We start from the raw sequence: 19,513 nt of genomic DNA, 5'->3' as shown, positions 1-19,513 counted from the left end.
CAGGGCACGCCGGGAGCACCTCCCCCTCGCTCCCCTCCGGCCAATCGCCGCCCCCGCTCGGAGCTTCTCCCCCTCCCTCCCCCCCGCCCCCTCTTGGCGGCGGGCGGCGCGCGGGGGTGGTAGTAGCATCTCGGTCCTGGGGCAAGCGTGCGGGCAAGTGGGCGGCCCGCAGCCGCCCCTGAGGTAAAAAAATGTCATAACGGTGGCCAGAGGTCGTTTCGCTCACGGGGGCAATCCCTCATCTAGAGGGCTGGCGAGAAACGGGAACGCGGGAGGGTTCCGCAGGGCGGGAGTCAAGCGGCAGCGCTGACAGACAAGCTGACAGCGGCTGTGAGGGGAGGGTGGCGAGTGGGGCTCGGTGGCAGGTAGCCACGGAGCCTCGGGAAACACTGAAGGCCTGGCAGGCCACATGAAGACGGCGGGGAGGGAGGGCGGCGTGGGCTTGCCGGTTCTGGCGAAAGCTGGGAAGTGGATGTGCGCTGGTGGGTTTGACACTCATGTAAACGTCAAACGTGCGGCGGGATGTGAGATCGCTCCCCCCTCCCCGAGCTGCGGGAAGAGTCAAACGTGAAGGTTTGTGGGGATTTCTCTGACACTTGAGTGGTTCTAGAGAAATGCTGCTTCTGGTTTTGGAAAGCTGAATCTCCATGAAGACTGAAGGGCGTGCCTCATCCACTCCTATGGCAGTATGTGATAAATCTGAAGCAATCCATTAAAAACATTATCATCTCCATGGAACTCATTCATCAGTGCATGAGAATTTTTCCTTTAGGGGCTAATTTTGTATTGTCCTTGCTCAAGACAAGGAAATGAACTAGACAAAACTTCAGAAATCTTTTCCATCTCTATCCTTGGAGATGGCTGTGGCCTGATAACAGGTTATTCTGCCTTTTCCTTCCCTCCTGGAACCTGCTGCTGGAAAGTCAGAGCTGTTCCAAGCCTGAAGCATGGAAAAGAGCGATATAGGTTTGTGGCCCTTGGCATTTTGCCTTGTGCACGTGCCGTTGCTGGCCTCCGTGCAGCAGATACGTGACTCTGGAGTGGACACAGTCGGTGGAGGTGTTTGGCTTTGTCCGCAAGCAGTGCATGGAGTGAATTGTACATATGTTTTGGGCTTCCATGCATGAAATGGGTGTATTCTCCCAAAACAATGCTTAGTCACTGGATTTCATGCTATTGACTTGTGCAGGGATAATTGCAGAAAATGGGGGGGGAGTGTTCACTGTCACAAACCGATTGCTGGAAAATAAGGTGCTGCCGCTGTTCCCATTCCTGGTCCCTCCTGTTTGTGACACCTGTCTCTTGCGGTAACAAACAGCCAATTCCTGTCACCCTTAGCAGGTGAGGAGTCCAGGCCAGGTAACGAACACACGCAGCTCATTATCTCAGGTGTGGAAATAGTTCTGAAAATAGCACGAATGCAAGGTCTTACCAGGCAACAAATAAAGGGGAGTTCTTTGTTATTTAGCTGCTTGTTCCCTGCAGTTTATGGTTGTGGGTTTTTTTTTTTGTTTGTTTTATTTTAAAACTATCATTAAGAGCGTACGTTAAGGAAGCAGAGCTTGCGCAGACCGTTCCACACGCTGTTTCATTTGCACTAACGATGCTGCTCGTTCCTTGGAGCGGAGAAGAAAATGTGTTTTAAATGTACTTTTAAAAATGTACTTAATGTCTTTTAAAAAGTACAGGATGGGCGTGTATACTCTAAATATGCTAGTTCTGGCTGATAAATACCTTCCTTTAGAATTATTTAGGCGCCGACAAGGCAGGCAGAGACGCAAAGAGTTACTTTCTTACAACTCCGCGGTTAAGTGTCACATGAACCTAACAGTACAAGTACGGCTTGAAAGGTGAAACACCCGTGTGTGAGGACATTTTAAGGTTACTGCGAGCCTTCTTTGACTCTCTTCCCGCGCATTTTCTAGCCCGGCGATGTACCTTGCTTGTTTTCCTTCGGCTCGCCGGTCTCGGTTTTGAAGACAAGCTGCCGCCGGCAGCGGGTTTGGGCCGGCGGGCGGGGCGCGGCGCCAGTCCGACCCCAGTCGCCGCCCTCTTTCCTGCCGCCGCTGGCAGGAAGTTGGAGAGGGAGCAGTTCGGCGCCGGGGCTGCTCCGGCCGGGGCCGGGGGTGGGCGAGGGCTGAGGCGGCTTCCTCTCGGTGCGGGGGACCCTGCCATGGGGACGTAGCGGGCCGCGGAGCCATGCGCGGCCCGGCGCTGCCCGGCAGCTCGCTGGGGACGGTAAGTCACGGCGGCGGACATCGACAGCTCTTACCCCGGCGGGACGGGACCATGCCCCGACGGGGCGCTGCCTCGACCGGCGGTGGCGGCCCCCGTCCCGCAGCGGGCTGTTTGTGAGCTCTTCTTTAACCCGGTTGCGGGGCTGCAGCGCGGTGCCCGCCGCTCTCCCCCGCCGCGGGGCTTTTAGGCCCGGGCTCTCTTCGCCCCCTTCTTGCTCCGCGGGACAGCCCGCTTTCGGCTCCCGCTCTCCGGGGATTCTGGCTTCCCCCTCACGGCAGCCGCATGTCGGGGGGCGGGGGCGGTCAGTCGGTCAGGTCCTGGGGGGTCTGTTTCCTCCGGCAGAGGGGGAAGCTGGTGCCGGACCGAGAGGAGCGGCGACAGGCGGTCGGGACGCCGAGCCGCGCCTGGCTCTGCTGTCACCTGGCCGCCTCCCGTGTAACCGGGCAGCGGCGCTGCGGCGCCGCTGAGGTGAGGTGAGGTGAGGCGAGGCCGGCGTTCCCCCCCCTCCCCCTCCCCCTCCTCCCCCCCCTCCTCCTCCCCCCCCCTCCTCCTCCCCCCCCTCCTCCTCCTCCCCCTCCTCCTCCTCCCCCTCCTCCTCCCCCTCCTCCTCCTCCTCCTCCCCCTCCTCCTCCTCCTCCCCCTCCTCCTCCTCCTCCCCCTCCTCCCCCCTCCTCGTCCGCCGCTGGACCCCGGGTTCGTCGCCACCGTTTCCGGGTTTTATTCCTGAGTCAGTGAAAAGGGCGCCTGGATTTACGGGAATGACGGAGGATTTCCTGGAGCTCGCGGGGCGGCCGTTGAGTCGCCAGGCATGGGGCCGTCCCTGCGCCAGGGGTACGGCGCCGCCCGGGCCGGGCTCGGCTCCTCTCCCGCCGGCGGTGTGCGGGGGCGGGATGGGGCCGGCCCCGCTTTTCCCTGCGGCCGGTCCCGCTGCCCGCGCTCCTACCGCCAGCGGCGGGACGGGCCCGCTGCTGTTATTCACGCAAGGAAAGCTTTATCGCGACTCTGCGGGCATCGAAACGAAGATTAGTGGGTTGTACCTGTGCCCCAAACCGTCGATTTGTTTTTAGCAAGCTTACTTTTGCTGATAAATCTTTTTTAGTCTTCTTGGGTGTCTTGGGTCAAGGTTTTTAAGCTGCTTGTAATTTTGCAGGTGAAAAGGTTGCTTGTGAAAGAAATTTGAGAGTTGTGTGAATAACCCAACTGCTAGAGGTGAATGACCATCCAGTATCGGTAGACGTGTGATAAAGCTGTGACAGTAGGGGTGATGTCACTTAGAATCATGACATGACTATTAGTTCTAGTATAGAATTTACAAGGTCAAACTATTCATCGCCTAAATACCTGAGCATCCTAGTAACAAACACTTGCACTTGGCGGCACTGGACTTGTGACGTTCAGTTAGTTGTTACTTTGCTGTCAAAAAGTTGTGACTGCCCTACTCGAAGTTGCCTTCTTCTAGAAGTTTTATTTTTTCTGCTTGGAAGCTTTTGGAAACAAGTAGTAAGAGTTACAGCTAGCACTGGCAAGACCACACAACTAAAACTGTGGAGTAGGAGCACGCTACACCTTGACTATCTGTGGATCACTTGCCATCCTGGGACCTAGGTAGGGTATATCAACTGTTCGGGTGACTTGCATGTAGATTTCAAAAGAGTTAGCAAACCTGGAGAAGCATATGTCTGACTTAAGTATAGTGGCGCACATATTTTGCTGTAATTCAGATACTGCATGTGACATTATTCATATTATTGGAAATAAAATGCCCCCCCCCCCCCATCTTTGGATTCCCCAAATTCATTATGTTGTCTTTAGTTAAATAATATGCTGGAAGAAGAGTGTCCTTTAGTGGAATTTCTTTTTGAGGATGTGTTTTCCCTTCCTATTCACACATCAGTAAATTCTCAGTAACACCACGCTTGCTCATTACAGATAAAGTTTATCTTTTCCGTAAAATCACATTACTTTCTCCAGTGTTACAATTCTCACTGCGTTGCCTGCCCTGCCATCTTCCATTTACCTTCCATATCATCCTACGTTTGACCTCATGGCCTTTCTTACTCCCTTGATTCTCCCTTCTAGATTTCTGATCCTTTTATGTTTCCTCTGATTCTTCAGAATTTCCTGTAGCTTGTGTCCATGTGTTTTCTCTTTTTGTGTGTCCTTAACCTCATTTCCAGGTCCTCTGTGTTTTCCCCATGCTCTCCTAACTTTCTCAGTGGAAAAAAAAAAGGCAGCTATCTCTGCTGAGGCTGGTGTGTTTTCTGCCTCATTTAAGAAAAAAAAATATTTAATGTTCTTTTCATTTATTAAAGGTAGTTCAGATTTATGAGGGGAAAAAGGCAAAATGGCCACAAGGGTGCTTCTGGCATTAATTCCTTTTTAAGGTAAAGGGAGGTATTGCAATTTTGAAGTCAGAAGCTACACTAGATAAAAATTGAAAACAAAGCCACCAAGTGCTTTGTGAGAAAGAACTGTTGCGCCTACCGTCCTGTTTCCAGTAGCAGCCAGGTCTACCAAGGGTTTCAGAGAAGGGCAAGAGTACAGCAATGAAAAATAAAAATACTTTCCTGGTTCCCAGTGATCTCTGACTGTAGGAATTACTGAGTTGAAATGGTGTCTTCATATTTCGGACCACTGAATGTGTTTTTTCTTCTGCTGATATGGGTGTGATGATCACTTTTGGAACCTGGGCACATTTCTGGCACTCCCAGCACTCTTGCAGGGGGTCCCGCACCTCAGCTGGCTAAAAAAATTGGTTAAAAAAGTACCTCCTTGTATTTGTTTTGAACCGATCTCCTGCTTGTTTTATGTGATGCGTCTTAGGTCTTGCTTTGGAAGAGATGGAGAACAGCCATCCCAGTTTACCTTCTCCATGGCATTCATGACTTTAGAGCTTGCTATAGTATCCTCTGCTCTGTTGTCTCTTTCACAGACTAGTATTTTTAATCATTCCCCTTATGGCAACCATTCCGTACCACTGATCATCCTTTTTACCTTTCCCTGTGCCATATCTGGGTTAATTTATGTTCTCAGCATTGGGGGCCAGAAGTACACTCTGGATTCAAACCGTATGGATTTATACATTGGCATAACGCTTTCTGTTTTGTCCTCAGATCTTTTCCTAATAATTCATAGCATTTGATTGCATGTCTGATTGCTTTGTCCAACCAGGTTCATTCCACTTTTTATCTGCTTATTAATCTAATTTTAATTTCTGTTTTTGATGACTATCCACTTCTACCCAAATGGAACTTGTTGATATCTGGATCTGTGCCAATTTCAATTATGTGGGAATTTTAAGTTCTCACAAGTAATCAGTATAGTCAGTTTGGATGCCTTTCCCTTTTTATTAAGTAATCCATTTTCTGCAGTAGGGGTATTATTTGGGGTAAAACTAATTTTGTTATTTAGCTCCTTCCATTTTCTTTAGTCATCATGGCTTCCTTTTTAGTTGGGGCAGGTGTCTTGTTCTCTTCCATAATCTTGTCCTCATCCCCAGATAACCGAGTGCTTCCTTTGAACCCTTGGTAACACAGATCTTTCTGTTTCAGTCTTGGGAACCTGACAGTAGAAAGCACATCTCAGAGAATGTTGCTACATTCGCCTATTAAAACAAACAGGAGTATATCAGGTCCAAGGAATAGGACTCAGCATGTGACAATTACCCAACTCAAAAAAATTCACATAGTGAGTCACTGACCAGGGGTGTGAGGACGGCTGCAGCACAGCGTGGGCAGAGGCCAAGGGCTCGTGCCCAGCTGAAAATCAGCTTGGGATTGAAGGGTAGGCCCCCGCTGAGCCTTCACGCAGCTCTTGCTCCGACAGCGCTCTGCTGCGAGGCTGTACAGCTGTGCTGTTGAAGTCATCCCTGAACTATGGGGGTGTTGTGTGTCTGTGACTCGGGACTCTGACCTAGCGTTCACCGCTGTGTCGTCTAAGGAAAAATTAAAGAGTTATTTTCTTATCACGGTGATCATCTACTGACTTCTTCACTCTTTTCTTTATCTCTATTAATATGAAATAAAAACTTCTAACTTTACATACTATATATATACATTTTATGATGTGAAGTTCATGATCTTTATAGATAAATAATAGGTTTTGGGTTTGGTTTGGATTTTTTTTCTATAAAGATTTCTAAGACCTTTCTTCATTGCGTGAAAGCTATCACCAGTCTCCTGGTTTTATACAAGGCCTAAAATACAGTATTTCCTTCATCTGATCTTCATAAAATGGAGGATTATTTATAATAATAGCTCTTGTATCCTTCTTTTGACCTTTCCAGGTTTTAGTGAGCCACAAGAAAAGCTTCCTGTAAATGTTGCTTTAATATACATTTCTCAATGTGTAAAGCAGAAGTTCTAGTTTCCTGTGCATCTTTGTATAGCAAACTAAAAAAAAAAAATAATGCAAACCTCGAAGAGCTTTTGATAAATGGCAGAAGCAGTCAAAGAACATAAGGGTAATCATGCACCTTGATTTCTTTGGTAGCTTATCACTCTGAGCAGGACCTCTGTTTTCTTCCAAACTTCCAAGCTGGCTGTTTTTTTTTTTTAATGACTCATCAAAAAGGCTTACAGATGACTGATATGGAGATTACTTGTGCATTGGTGTGTGTCATGTTGAACTCTTAAGCAGAAGGAAGTTTCTGTTAAGAAATATTTGAGAAATTCTAATGACTTGTGGTGCCTTTTATTTGCAGGTAGTTCTTTGGTTTAAAGACGTGATTTGCAAAACATAAGCCTTCTCTGAGAGAAGCTGAATAGGTTGTTGGTGGGGAAACGCTTTATTACATGATGAATATGTTAGGTGTATACAAAAAAAGGAGTTAGCCTCCTAATCTCTGGATTTTAACAGCACAACTGGATTTATAAAATGGTTTTATTCTTAAACTTTCAGATTTATGCTTTTGTATTAAGGAGATTTAAACTCTGGGAATTTTTAATTTGGAAGTATTTTAAACATTAGTCTAGTGATGAGGAATACTATTTGAATTGTTTGGAATACTAATACCTGAGCATCTGCTCCAGCAAGTATTGCATTCCTGTTAGTTTGCGTGAACAGGCGTGGGGTCTCAAGGTTGTTGGGGCAGGAGTCACTTCTCACCTGTCTAATCCCCCGCTTCCCACTCAGTTTGCTTTTTGTGACATGCCTGGGTCCACTCCGGACACCTCTAGGTATCCACTGGCTTTCTATAAGGGGGGAATCTTGCTCCCAACACAACCCTCTCCATCTTCTCTGTTCCATCATACTGTCATACCTGTGTGCCACTGTACCTGCTTCCTCCACCCTTCTCCCTGAGGTCTAGGAGCCTTGCAGGTAGCAGCAGGGCCACAGCTCTGCACAGGGAAGGCAGGGCTCATGATACAGAGCTGTGGCATCCATGCCGAGTAATTTGGTATTTCCTAACCTTGTGGATGTTGGCAGGTGATAATACAGTAGCCCTGGAACACTGCACTTCCCTGCATTGCCCCTCTGTTTCAGATACTGTTCCTTCTTTCTCCTTGGCCTGAGAACAGTGCTCTCAAATGTCCTTTCCTATTTCCACCCCCCACCTCCCAGTCTTTCTTGCATCTGGCTGTGTTCTTCACTTTTATCTTTACTGTTACTTTCTTTTTTTGCCTTACTCTGCAGAGGTATCGCCTCGCTTGCGTGGACTGGTGAGGCAGGAGGAACAGCAAGGATGTGAATTGTCTTGGTGGCCATAATTCAAGAATATTTGAGGTTGAAGATGCTGCAGGGGCTCCTAACTTCTGTCTCAGCTGCCAGGACTTTGCATAGAAGAGCTTTTGGACTTGTGGAGCTTTTTTTTTTTACTGTAGCTGTTGGGCAGTAAGTGTTGGCATGAGACATGCGAAGGAACTAGGGTTGCCTCACATGTGAGGAGAATGTGTGGGGCGCATAGCTGTCACCTAGAGGGGTGGAATGAAGTTAAGGAAGCAGTGTTCTGGTTTTCACCTGCCATATTTTGTTTTTCTGCAGCAGTTTCAGAAGTAAAACCTAGAGTTTCTGCTGACTTTTTTTTTTCCCCTGGGCAGTCCCCAACCACTAAAAATGTGAATCACCGGTGTGCATGATGTGGTTTGTTGGTTTGAGTTATCATTTGGCTTAGGTAGTACATGCTGTCCACTTTTCTATGCAGCATTGGCTAGCGGGTACTCATTCCTTCCCCTGGCAAGTGGAATCAGAGCATGTTGTAAATCTAACCATAGAAAATCATCTTATTTCAGTTGTAGAAGACCTCCTAACTTTGCCTTAGTGACCTGTTACAATGTCTTGTGGCTTCAGTGCTTAGTAAATGGAGCCACAACTGGCTGGTGACCGGTCACTAGTGGTGTTCCTCAGGGCTCAATTCTAGGGCCAGTTCTGGTCAATGTATTTATGAACAATCTGGATGCAAGAGTTGAATGCACCATTAGCAAGTTGGCTGATACCAAACCGGGAGGTGCTGTTGACTCTCTTGAGGGACAAGATGCCTTGCAGAGGGATCTGGATAGATTGGAGCATTGGGCCATGATTAATGGCATGCCATTTAACAAGTCTGAATGCTGGATTCTGCACCTGGGACAGAGTAACGCTGGGCCCAGGTATAAACTGGGAGAGGAGGGGCTGGAGAGCAGCCCTGCAGAAAGGGACCCAGGGGTGCTGGCTGACAGCAGGCAAAATGTGAGTCAGCAGCGTGCCCCGGCAGGCAAGAGGGCAAACCGCATCCTGGGGAGCGCCAAACACAGCAGAACCAGGCACTCAGAAGAGGTGATTTTCCTGCTGTATTCAGTGTTGGTGCAGCCTCAGCCTGAGCGCTGCGTGCCATCCTGGGCCCCACCACCTCAGAAGGATGTGAAGGTCCTTGAATGCCTGCAGAGGGGGTAACAAAGCTGGTGGCAGGGCTGGAAGGCACGTCCCGTGAGGAGCAGCTGAGGACTTTGGGCTTGTCTAGTTTGGCAAAAAGGAGGCTGAGGGGCAACCTCGTTGCTCTCTACAGCTTCCTGAGGATGGGAAGTACAGAGGGAGGTGCTGAGCTCTTCTCCCGGGTACCCAGTGATAGGATGTGTGGGAATGGTTCAAAGCTGTGCCAGGGGAGGTTTCAGCTGGACATCAGGAAACATTTTTTTACTGTGAGGGTGGTCAAACACTGGAACTGGCTTTCTAGAGAGGTGGTGGATGCCCTAAGCCTGCCAGTATTTGAGGCATCTGGACAATGCCCTTAATAATATGCTTTAACTTTTGGTCAACCCTGTAGCGGTCAGGCAGTTGGACTAAGTGATCGTTGTAGGTCCCTTCTAGCTGAAATAGATGAAAGTAGAATAGAATAGACTACTTCCTGAATTTTATGAAGCCCATCATTGGTATAAATCAGTATACTGCTGAACGGCTTAGGGAGCTGCCTAAGATGGTGGTGTGTTGTTTTGGGTTTTTTTTTTTTCCTTCCACCATGTGAATGTTTTTTTTTCTGGAAGGCCGAGTCATTGGTTTGTGAGTCACTTGTGGTCTGTGACTTTGTTCCTTAGATTTTCATCAGTAATAATGTGTTAAGTCTGGTTTGATTATACTTATAGGCATACTTTCACTTAATCTGAAAAACTGAGAACACCTTTCCTGTTTTCTTTTGTTTTTGAAGGTGTATCTAGCCAATCTTGTACGTGTTTTTGGCTTGATCTTTGATGCTTTCCTCTGTTGTTTCTATTGCTGACTTGTCTGGTTTATCGGCTGGCTGTATATATTCCCATGTCAGGGGATTAACTATTGGCTAGAGAATCAGGATTTTTTACTTGTTGCTCTCAGACCATCTGTGTGAATGATCTTTTACCCATTTTCCTGCAAGCAGTCAATTGTAAGACTTACAAAACTTGTTTCAGCAGCTGATTTCTTACTGAGTTGGTGGAGTGCTCGCATTTATCCTGTGGTCAGCTAATTAAGTCTGAAACAATAGCTATTTAAATGAGTGGTTCTTTTTCCTGTTCACCATTTTAGCATCTGGTCTATTGAATATGTCTTTGTATGACAGAGCTTGCTGAAAAATGGGGTTTTTGCTTTGTCGGAGTTGCAAAGTCCTATCCTTTTTGAGGTTTCAAGTTGCTTTCATGTATGTACCTCTTTCCCCCGAGGCTTTAATTTTGAGAGAGAAATAGGACAACATGGGACTGTCAGAGCCATCTCATTTTGTGTATCATTTCTTAAGCTTGCAACCACAAAATTGGTATCAGCATTGTGGTTTACCATTTTTGGTTTACTTTGCTTTTGCTATAACTCTCCTAGCTGAAAAAGCAAAAAGAAACAGAAGTCTGAAGCTGTGCCTGTATAGCTAGGCGTCTTATCACTTCCAAAAAAGCAAGCTAGGAAAACACTACAATGTAGGGAAATTAGTGTAGTAAAACTTGGTGTGAGATTGTATGGATGGGGTGGGGTGGTATTTACTTGCAAAAAAAGGGTTGATTTTCATGCATTCACATGATCTGATGCATAGACTACATTGGCACAAGCACCAACACATGTATGGCCAGGGTCCCTTGTGTGTAATGCAGACAGCAAGGGACACTGACTGTCAAGTCTTTGTGGCACCAGTGGGCTCCTGCATGGCACTACAGACTAGTTTTTGGACATCATACCCTTCAGGAGTCATCAGCTGATATGGGATGGGCCTTTGCTGTAGAAACTTGCTGACTTCAGGCTTTATGAATCTTGGGCCAAGCTGTTTCCTGGTTTTGTTTTTTATTTTTTCTTTTTAACCTTTCTGTTACTGTATTTTTTTTCTTGTCTGAATGCATGTTTGAAATGCATGTCTAGGGTCTGTTTTTCTGTTGGGCCGACAGGCAAAGGAATTGTGTCTGTTACATGCCGCAATCTAGTTACCATCCTCCTGGTGCAGGGTCTTTTTCTGATGAGTCATCTGTGCTGTGATCTTACCAGAGTGTAGACCTTTTGGCCGTGACAAAAAGCACATTTCTCAACTTCACTGCTGGGAATAGCATCCTGAAAACAATGTCCAGGGAATGGTGTCCTTCGTGATTGGTACAGGCTGTTCATTTAACCCTTTGTTCTGCTGTTCCTTCGTGTGTGTGTACACACACACACTCACATTCTCTTACAGTCATGCTGCAGCCATGCCCATCTTAATATTTCTGTTTAAATTCTTGACAACGGCTATCTTTAAAATGAAAAATAACAAGTAAATCTTAAAGGAATTTAAAGAAAAAAGTGCATTTTTTTTGTGGCAGACTATTCAGACTGAATGTTAACAGCTGCAGTTTAAAAGGAAGAATGTACATAAGAGGGGAGGAATTGAAAACCTAACTTTCCCACATTTCTACGGCTGGCTTGCTCAGGAGGGGTTTTGGAAGCTTTTCTGTACTTTGCATGCATTGAGATACTCCTCTGCCTTCTTATTCCAAACTTCCCATCTGGTTTATTTATTCAGTAGAACTGCAAGTACTGGATGCATTCTTCTCTCTGAAACTGTTTCTAGATGGGCAGCCTTATTGCCTGCTTTAACAAAAACATTCCTTTGCTCTTGAGTAACTTTCTTGCAAGCTGCAGCATTTTCAAGGCATTCCATCTATAAATTGCACATCACAAAAAGTATTTGTTTTATATACAACCAGTTTGTCGTAGACACTGTTGTATGGCATATTAAAAACACAGATAATAGGCATGGGTTTGTTGGGAGTTGGTAAAGTATCTCCTTGCACACTTTTGTCAGTGGAGGGTCCTGATATCAGAATTGGTCAAGTCAATTGAACTCACAGTTACAAAAAGATCTAATGGTAAGAGCTGAAGTCAGATGTGCAGCCTGCCAGGGGATATGGTGTTTTCTCACCTTGTTACTCTCCCTCTTTCTTTCCCTCTCTCTCCCACTGTATTTACAGGTTATCCTAATATTTATCTGTGTGTTGACGAAGGAATCCGTAGAAATTGCTCCAGTGCCATATACATTGCAAGTCCATCGGGTAGCTTGGAATGGAAGACACCCCTCTAACCCCTTGAGGAGAGAAAGGAGGCAGGTGCAGTGTCAACTAGGACAATACCTACATCCCACAGAGACCCACTGTTGCATGAGATGCCATGCAGGTGTGTAAAATAAGTACAGTAATAGTGACCTTCACCTTAGAGGCATTTCTCTGTCCTGTACTCTCAAACTGTCTGTGTCCTACAGCCACATCGGTGCTTTTTTTCCTTGGTTCCTATCCCTGCCCAGATAAACTCTTATTCTGTGTCTCTTCTTTTGGGCTGTCAGTGTCCCTCACACTGGTGGGAGGAAGCATACTCAATCCTTATGCCATCAGCTCCAGGGTTTCTCTGAAGAATCAATGACTCCCATCCTCTCTAAGACAATGTGTTGTCATCCTGTCAGAGCTCTGTTAAGTGATTTTCTTGCAGGTACCTACAAGGCAAAAGACTGTGATCGGCCTGACCAGGCACCTGTCTGTCTTCCATGTGCTAATGGCACATTCACAGCTGTTGATAACACCATGTCTAAATGCTTCCAGTGTACACGCTGCCGTACAGGTGAGTTATCTACATGACCTGAGCAAAATGGGTGGTAGTGGCAGGTGGGGGGCTGGAGGGGATGGCAAGGTGAGTAAGGAAGCTTGGAAAAGTAAGCAATCGAATGGGCAGAAGGACAGTGTATGGGAAGGGGTGGCAGGAATAAGGGTTACCAAATTACTACAGTCTGAGACTCAGTTTGCAGGCCTTTTTGGCCATTCTCTGGGAAGATTAGGGGATAACAATACCCGTCATCATAACGGTGCTCTCATCTGAAGGTGAGGGAAGAGGCTGCAATGATCGCTTTCCCTTTCCTCAGAATTCCAACAGATAGTAGAGACCCCCTGTACCCCAAAGCAAGATACTGTATGCGGCTGTCGGAAGAATCAATATCAGAGTGGCCTGCCTGATCTCTTCGAGTGTAGAAACTGCAGCTCATGTGCCAATGGGGTTATTGCCAACTGTGAGTATGGCATGGATATGGCTCCAGTACGGACATACTGAACTAGGGTACACATTAGCAGCCCTCTTCACTTTCTGACACACTGTAGCACCTTGCCCTGAAGTGACTGTAGTTTTGGAACAATATTTGGGTTTTTTCCTGCCCCCTTTCCCAAGAGAGACTGTTATTTTTTTGCCTGCCTTGGCATCAACCCCTATTTCCTATCACAGTTTCTACCTTCCTTTTGTCCTTCAATGGTTTCTCGGTTTTGGCTTTTGTGAGGAGATATTTTCTACTTAATTTTGGTACCTCTGCTTTGGTTGTACTGAAGCAAGGTCTTTAGGCTCTAGAGCAGATTTCCCCCCTCACCTTCCTTTTTTGTCTTTGTGTGGATGTTTCTCCTGATGCTCATTTCATTTCCCTCACCAATTGCTGGCAGCGCTTTGAGTACAATGGCTGAAAATACTGCTGGTCCCAGCGCCAAGCTGAACTGCTTGTCAATTGGTTGCTGAACTACCACAGTGTATTGTGTAGTGTTTTAAATTAAAGAGCTGCTTGGGTAATACCGAACTGTACCCAGGGGCATTGGGTGTGACCTGGGGATGGTGCAGGTGTCTGGGAGAAGTTAGCTGTCCCAAGCTGCCTCATCTCCAACCACGAATCAGAGATCTTAACCAAGTACTGCTTGGCACCCTCCAGTTCGTGCTGTAGTCTAATTCTGTTCATGTCCCTTAAATGTTTTGTACCTTGTGGTCCTAAAGCTATCCCCTCTTCTTTTGGAGAGGGATCAGGAGAAGCAGAATTCACGTCTCTTACCCTGCCAGGTGTGAGGTTTGCTGTCTCACTGGTGAAAGCATTTCCTGTGGTGCTCAGTAATCTTTCTCTGCCACAGTTTCCACTGCTTATGCCTATCCTCAAGGGTCATCATTGTACCCTGCCCTTGAGCAATTCCTTCCCTCTTGGCTGATGTAAAACTGTTTTAGTCCTGTCCCTCACTTGCCACAGAATGCATGCTGCTCATTCCAGTATGGTTTTTTCTCCCCTCACGCAACTTATGTCCTTCCATCACTATTCTTGCCTGCTCCCCTCCACATATGTTTTACTCTCCCATACTGTGACTTGCTTGGAAGCAATAGCTCTTTCATTTCTTACCCCTTCCACTCACAGCATAGCAGATCACAAGAGTGGATACATGTCCCATGGCTTGAATTGATTTCTCCCTGCCCCGAACTGACTTCCTCACCAGTCCCAGCTGCTATGGGACCACTTCTTCCTCATCTTTGCCTGACTAATGTGATTTCCCCTTCCTGTCACATTTGAACTTGAGTGACTTTCCCCACTTTTGCACTGGAACTGTCATTATCCATTAGACCAATTTCAGCTGCACTGTAATTTTAGTCCCTTTCCAAGACTCTACAGAGGTCTCTGACCTACCAGGACAGTGGTACCCTTATTTTATGTTATTTTTATCCTCCCCCAACCCTGTCCTCAGGCATAGACTGAATCTTCTTTTTCTTCAGTAGCAGCGTCCCAGGCTCAAAGAGGGATAGTCTCCCATCCATCTTGGAGTAGATTTTTCTCCTTTTGTTTTCTTCTCTGTCCAGGTTATGGGAATGGTTTCTTCTTTTCTGTACAGGTTCAAAGAACAGAGACACAATCTGCAGGTGTAAGCCTCGGTTCTTCCTGACGCTTAGTAACATCTGCAAGCCTTGCAACAGGTGAGCTTTTTTCTCTCTATGCCCCTCCATTGAGTAGGAGAGACAGCAGACACAAGCCTCACAGGGGGAGGAGATTTTTCTCAAAGCTCTGTCCATCTTGACATAACTTTACAACATTCTGCCTTCTGGGGCAATTGGGTCTTCCCCTCTGCCACCCCACGTCTTCTCTGTGTAGGCATCAGCCCACTAAGAACCCAAAGTCACTAGCCACATTGCATTGCTCTGCTTTGCGGGCTCATCTTGACTTGTCTGTTATGTAGGATTGTTGCAACTGGCTGGTGTTTCATTTTGTGCACGCTCACCTCTCTGATTTGCTCTTTCAGCTGCACTGGAGAAGAATGCTTGCAGTGTCATAGCCCAGTGACTACCTCACCAACTTCGACTGGGCCCAGTGAGTATGGGGAAAACTGAAGGACAGTGGCACCTTTTCAGTGTGGGCTTTTGTTCTGTTAACACCTTTTGTAAAGTGTTATTTTCTCCACTCTCTCAAACTATTATTCTTTTTCTCCCTACCATTTGCACGTCTTCACTTGATGTTCTTCCTCTAGCGCTTACCTCTTTCTTTCTCAGTCATCTGTCCTCTCCCTTTTGTCCAGATGAGAGCCTTGTCCTTGGCATCATCGTTGCAATATTTGGAGTTATCTCTGTCCTCTACGTTGTAAATAAAGTACTGAAGCTGGTCCAAGGAAATGGGATAGCATCGTCTTTCTACACCTGTGGTGAGTACAGCAGCATATGTAGTGATATTAATTGGGGTAGACCTCATTCTCTGTGTGTTTGTGTATGCTTGCACATGTGAGGAAAAAAGCAGGATCCCGTTACTCTGCTTTGCTGCAAGGCCAGAGGAACACAAGAACTCGATAGCTGAGCTTACTGGTGCAGTTCTTACAACTCTGCATCCATGCCCATAGCTGTGACTGGAAGTGCATGTGAGCTCATTGCTGGGACGTGTGCATTTTGCTATAAAACCTTTTTCAGGGTGGGATCGTGAATAGCTGCTTTCCTGTTTTCTCTGGGACAGGAGGAAGTGAAAATAATTTCTGCTTTCTTTTTTCTTTTTTTTTCTTTTAAGTTTCTTTGCCACAGATAACCAAGGAGCCAGTATCTGAGGTGAGCAAGATGCTGGGTATAAGAGCTTTCCTTCTGCTTGCAACTATGTTAGCCTGGGATCCAGAGTAACATTTTTTCCCTGTGGGCTGTTTTCAGGCCTTGTATTTTCAAATGAGCTGAGCAATAGGGCTGTTTAATTCAGAAGTCTTTTCCTGTAGAGGGTGGAGCCATTAACATTTTACTTCTCTTTTAGAGGATGCTTTTCAAACTCCTGGTTTTTTGGCTTTTTGCTCTTTTCTGCCTGGATGCCTTTTTTTTTTTTTTCCCCAGATAGCTGGTCCTTAATGCCTTTTTCTCCCTATATACCTCAAGCTTGGAGGATTTAACTAATTTTACTTCACTTCAGATCTTGACCCCACAAGGCTCTTGGTGCTGCTTCACAGTGTCTAATGTTCTCAGGTCTAATGTTTTTCTGAAATTAAGAGGGCCCGACAATAGTTGAGGTGGGGTTTTCACAGTTGTACAGAGAGGCTGATGGGAAAGGTGGCATGTGGAGCTTCTGGAATGGTGGTGTCAGGTCCCAGCCTTACTTGATTTTGTAAGGAAATATTTTTTCCAGACTACCATTTTTTGATGCCAAAAGAGAGTTAAAATCGTTGGGTTCTGCTGGAAAGAAACGTTTGGTGCCTTCTGCTCAAAGAAGGCAAATAGGAAGAATTAAAACTTCAGTTACTACTCCCTACCTATCTTGGATAAACTCTAGTATGTAAAGCTAGTGAGTGGTTCCTTGCAGGAGACAGGTGTATTGTGCAGCTGTCTGTGATTCTGAACTAAGAAAGTGTGTCTTTCAGGTTGAAGTAAAAAGAAGTGAAATTTCCACCCTTGTTCCCGAGTCTCAGAAGGAAGCAGAATTGTCAGTGAATGCAGCACCTCCACCTGCACCTCTGCTGCAAAGTTCACAGGAGTTACCGGACTGCGTCAGACCTGCGAGAAGGACACAGCTTCCAGACAGTAAGTGAATCTGCCCCATCCTTCCCTCCTTTCCCAGGCAAATGAGAACCTGATTATGCAGATGCGGCCAGGAGGATGTTGGACAGACCCTACTAGGTGTGCATGACCTGCGTGTGTACTTCATGCGTGGCACAGTACAATGCCCAGAGCCTGTGAGCCTGTATATGCTAAACATTTCCACAAGGCCCTTCTGTTGACCCTTTTTCCTTACCGGCAAAATGGACTGTTGTATGTGGTGACACGCTCTCAGTCTTAATGCCTCTGGGACGTTGACCCAGAGGCATTAATTTGGCAGGAATGTGTGGCAGCAAGGCCGTAAGCATGTGTGCTTGGCTCTGCTCATAACCTTACACAACAGCATATGGAAGCATTCCCATTTCTTTTTGAGGGATAAGAGCATGTCTGGGCATCACACAAGTCTGTGTGACTACTTTGTAGAAGACCTGAACAGGAGGGGGCAATGCATGATCCCAAGGCATCATCTGGCACTGGATTATTCACGTTCTCCTTGAGGCTGCAGAATCCTGGTTCTCACACTTTATTTCTTCTCTTTTCACAGATCCTGCTATTCTCTACACTGTGGTGGATCACGTACCGCCATCTCGGTGGAAAGAGTTTGTGAGGCGTCTCGGTTTGAGTGACTATGATCTAGAGCGAATTGAGATGGAGCATCGACGTTTACGAGATGCCCAGTATGAAATGCTTAGACTGTGGAAACTGCAGATGGGTCACGCTGCAACTGTGGAGCACATCAGCTGTGTCCTCAACCAGATGGAGCTGAGTGGCTGCAGCGAAGCTGTTCAAGAGGCTTTGCTAAACCAGAACTCTGTGCAACCTTGCAGCCTCCATAGCCGTCTTTAATCTGTTCCTGCTTTGGTTGCCCTTGCTGTTAAGAGAGGATCATAGGTCCCTCCCTTTCCTGTCTTCCTTTTCCCGTACCTCCCTATCTTACTAATACTGCATAACTGGTTTTGTTGGAGACAGCAGCAGATGATCCTGGGGGAAGGCTGAGGTTTCCTTCTCAACCACTGTGTACTTCAGCATTTCTAAACTGACACAGGCCTCTGTAACAACTCCTTTCACAAAGAGGGAAAGCACCTTATAAAGGAAGTGGTGTGTGGACTCTAACCAAGATGAAAACAGGAGCTCAGAGTGACTTGGTAGATCGTGTACTCTACGGACAAGTTGTTGCTGAAGCAGGTGCTCCACCCATCATGCAGTGGATAAAATTGTAGGGTGACTTGGTTAAGCTGGCTGTCCAGATGGTAAAGTCCTTGCTCACTTTTTGCAGATCTTTTTTTTGTGCGAGATCAGACAGTTGAACTGGCTCACATTGCAGCCTTTTGATAGCTATATCTGACTCAAGGGAGGTGGTGGAAGGACGTGCCTATTTCTGGGAGCAGGAGAGGATTGCCCCCTTTCGGTATCAACTAGTTATCGCTCTGGCAAAAGAGTCATGGAGATTCAGGAGCGGTGGCTCCATGAGAAACGGGAGGATGTTACCATTTCTACGCCCCCATTTCCCTCAGGTGCAAGAGGAATGAGGATTCAGTGGCTCCGTGAGAACCAGAAGGATGTTATCTTTTCCTTTCCACACCCCCATTTCCCTCAGGTTCAAAAGGAATAAGGATTCCAATCCAGTGAGTCAGATGAGAGGGTTGGTGCTTTTTTTTTTCCTCCAAGTTTTTTCTTGTACCTAGGAACCATGTAAGTAGCATTAACAAAACACCTGCCTCTGCATGTTTGTCCAAGCGCAGAGGGGAAAGGAATGCGTGCGTCTGGCTGAGAAGGTACCTGTGTACCCAGTAGCATGAGTGCCTCTGCAAATCTGTGCTTGCACACGGGTCAGTAGGCTTGTGTCTACCTGCTTATGTACCTATGAACGATTTGCTGAATCTGGTTAAACTGCAAATGGGACTGTGTATGTGTACATATATATTGTATGTATATACATATTTTTTAGCAACTGTTGAATAACTTCACACTACTTCCTGGACTGCGTTCTGTGATGGCTACTTGGGTGTGAGAGCCATTTGGTACCATCTTGAGGCTCTCACCATCGCTTTCCCATGGGTGTTCCCACGGGTGAAGAAGTAGCAAAAATCACTTTGCCTGCACCTGTCCACACATTTGTAACGTGGATTTTTTTTCTCTCTCATTTTTTGACCAGAAAGAGAGAAACTTTCTATTGTAAATACACTAATATTCTGAATTAAAATTCATATTTTTACCTCTGCCTCCATTCTGGTTTTGTCCTTATGAAGTTATTTTCTGTAGGTGGGGGCAGACAAAGGGGAATAACTTCCAAGAGTGGGCTGCAAGAGTGGGTGGGTAGATGAAATTTAAAAAGAAAAAACAAAACCAAACATGTTCTATGAACTTCAGTATGTAAAGCTTAGGTGCCCTCAAGCCACAGGAAGCTGTCTGAGGGCAGGAAGTAGGACCGAAATGAAATTCAGTTGTAGGTCTTCTCAGATATTCAAGAGTCAAAGGTGATGCTAGCATATTTAAAGTGAATTTTTAAACAACATACAATGAGTAATTTTGATTTGTTTTGGGCTTTTTAAAGAGG

At 46.4% G+C, this 19,513-nt stretch overlaps 1 protein-coding gene across 2 annotated transcripts; it reads left to right on the top strand.

Annotated features, from left to right (window-relative positions):
• The first annotated feature begins 95 nt into the window (after positions 1 to 95).
• Positions 96 to 19,171, top strand: TNFRSF1A (TNF receptor superfamily member 1A). 2 transcript variants are annotated; one of them, XM_075107394.1, is made up of 10 exons: positions 96 to 183; positions 12,102 to 12,303; positions 12,613 to 12,741; positions 13,040 to 13,183; positions 14,799 to 14,880; positions 15,204 to 15,271; positions 15,477 to 15,599; positions 15,953 to 15,990; positions 16,782 to 16,941; positions 17,501 to 19,171. In XM_075107394.1, the coding sequence occupies exons 2-10, from the start codon at positions 12,288 to 12,290 to the stop codon at positions 17,800 to 17,802; spliced, it is 1,062 nt and encodes a 353-aa protein (XP_074963495.1). In that variant the 5' UTR covers positions 96 to 183; positions 12,102 to 12,287; the 3' UTR covers positions 17,803 to 19,171. The 2 variants fall into 2 exon arrangements, with proteins under 2 accessions (XP_074963495.1, XP_074963502.1); XM_075107401.1 differs by lacking the exon at positions 96 to 183 and adding an exon at positions 2,064 to 2,238.
• Positions 19,172 to 19,513: the final 342 nt, after the last annotated feature.

This window comes from Phalacrocorax aristotelis, chromosome 1, assembly GCF_949628215.1.
Source record: "Phalacrocorax aristotelis chromosome 1, bGulAri2.1, whole genome shotgun sequence".
NCBI classification, from domain to species: Eukaryota; Metazoa; Chordata; class Aves; order Suliformes; family Phalacrocoracidae; genus Phalacrocorax; species Phalacrocorax aristotelis.
Note: the sequence above shows the minus strand (reverse complement) of the source record. Positions and strands in the feature narration are given on the sequence as shown.

Coding starts and splice junctions, on each gene's coding strand:
- TNFRSF1A (XM_075107401.1), top strand. CDS start 2,200: ATGCGCGGCCCGGCGCTGCCCGGCAGCTCGCTGGGGACG. Junction 12,304..12,612: donor TTGCATGAGATGCCATGCAG/GTGTGTAAAATA, acceptor ATTTTCTTGCAG/GTACCTACAAGGCAAAAGAC. Junction 14,881..15,203: donor ATCTGCAAGCCTTGCAACAG/GTGAGCTTTTTT, acceptor TTGCTCTTTCAG/CTGCACTGGAGAAGAATGCT.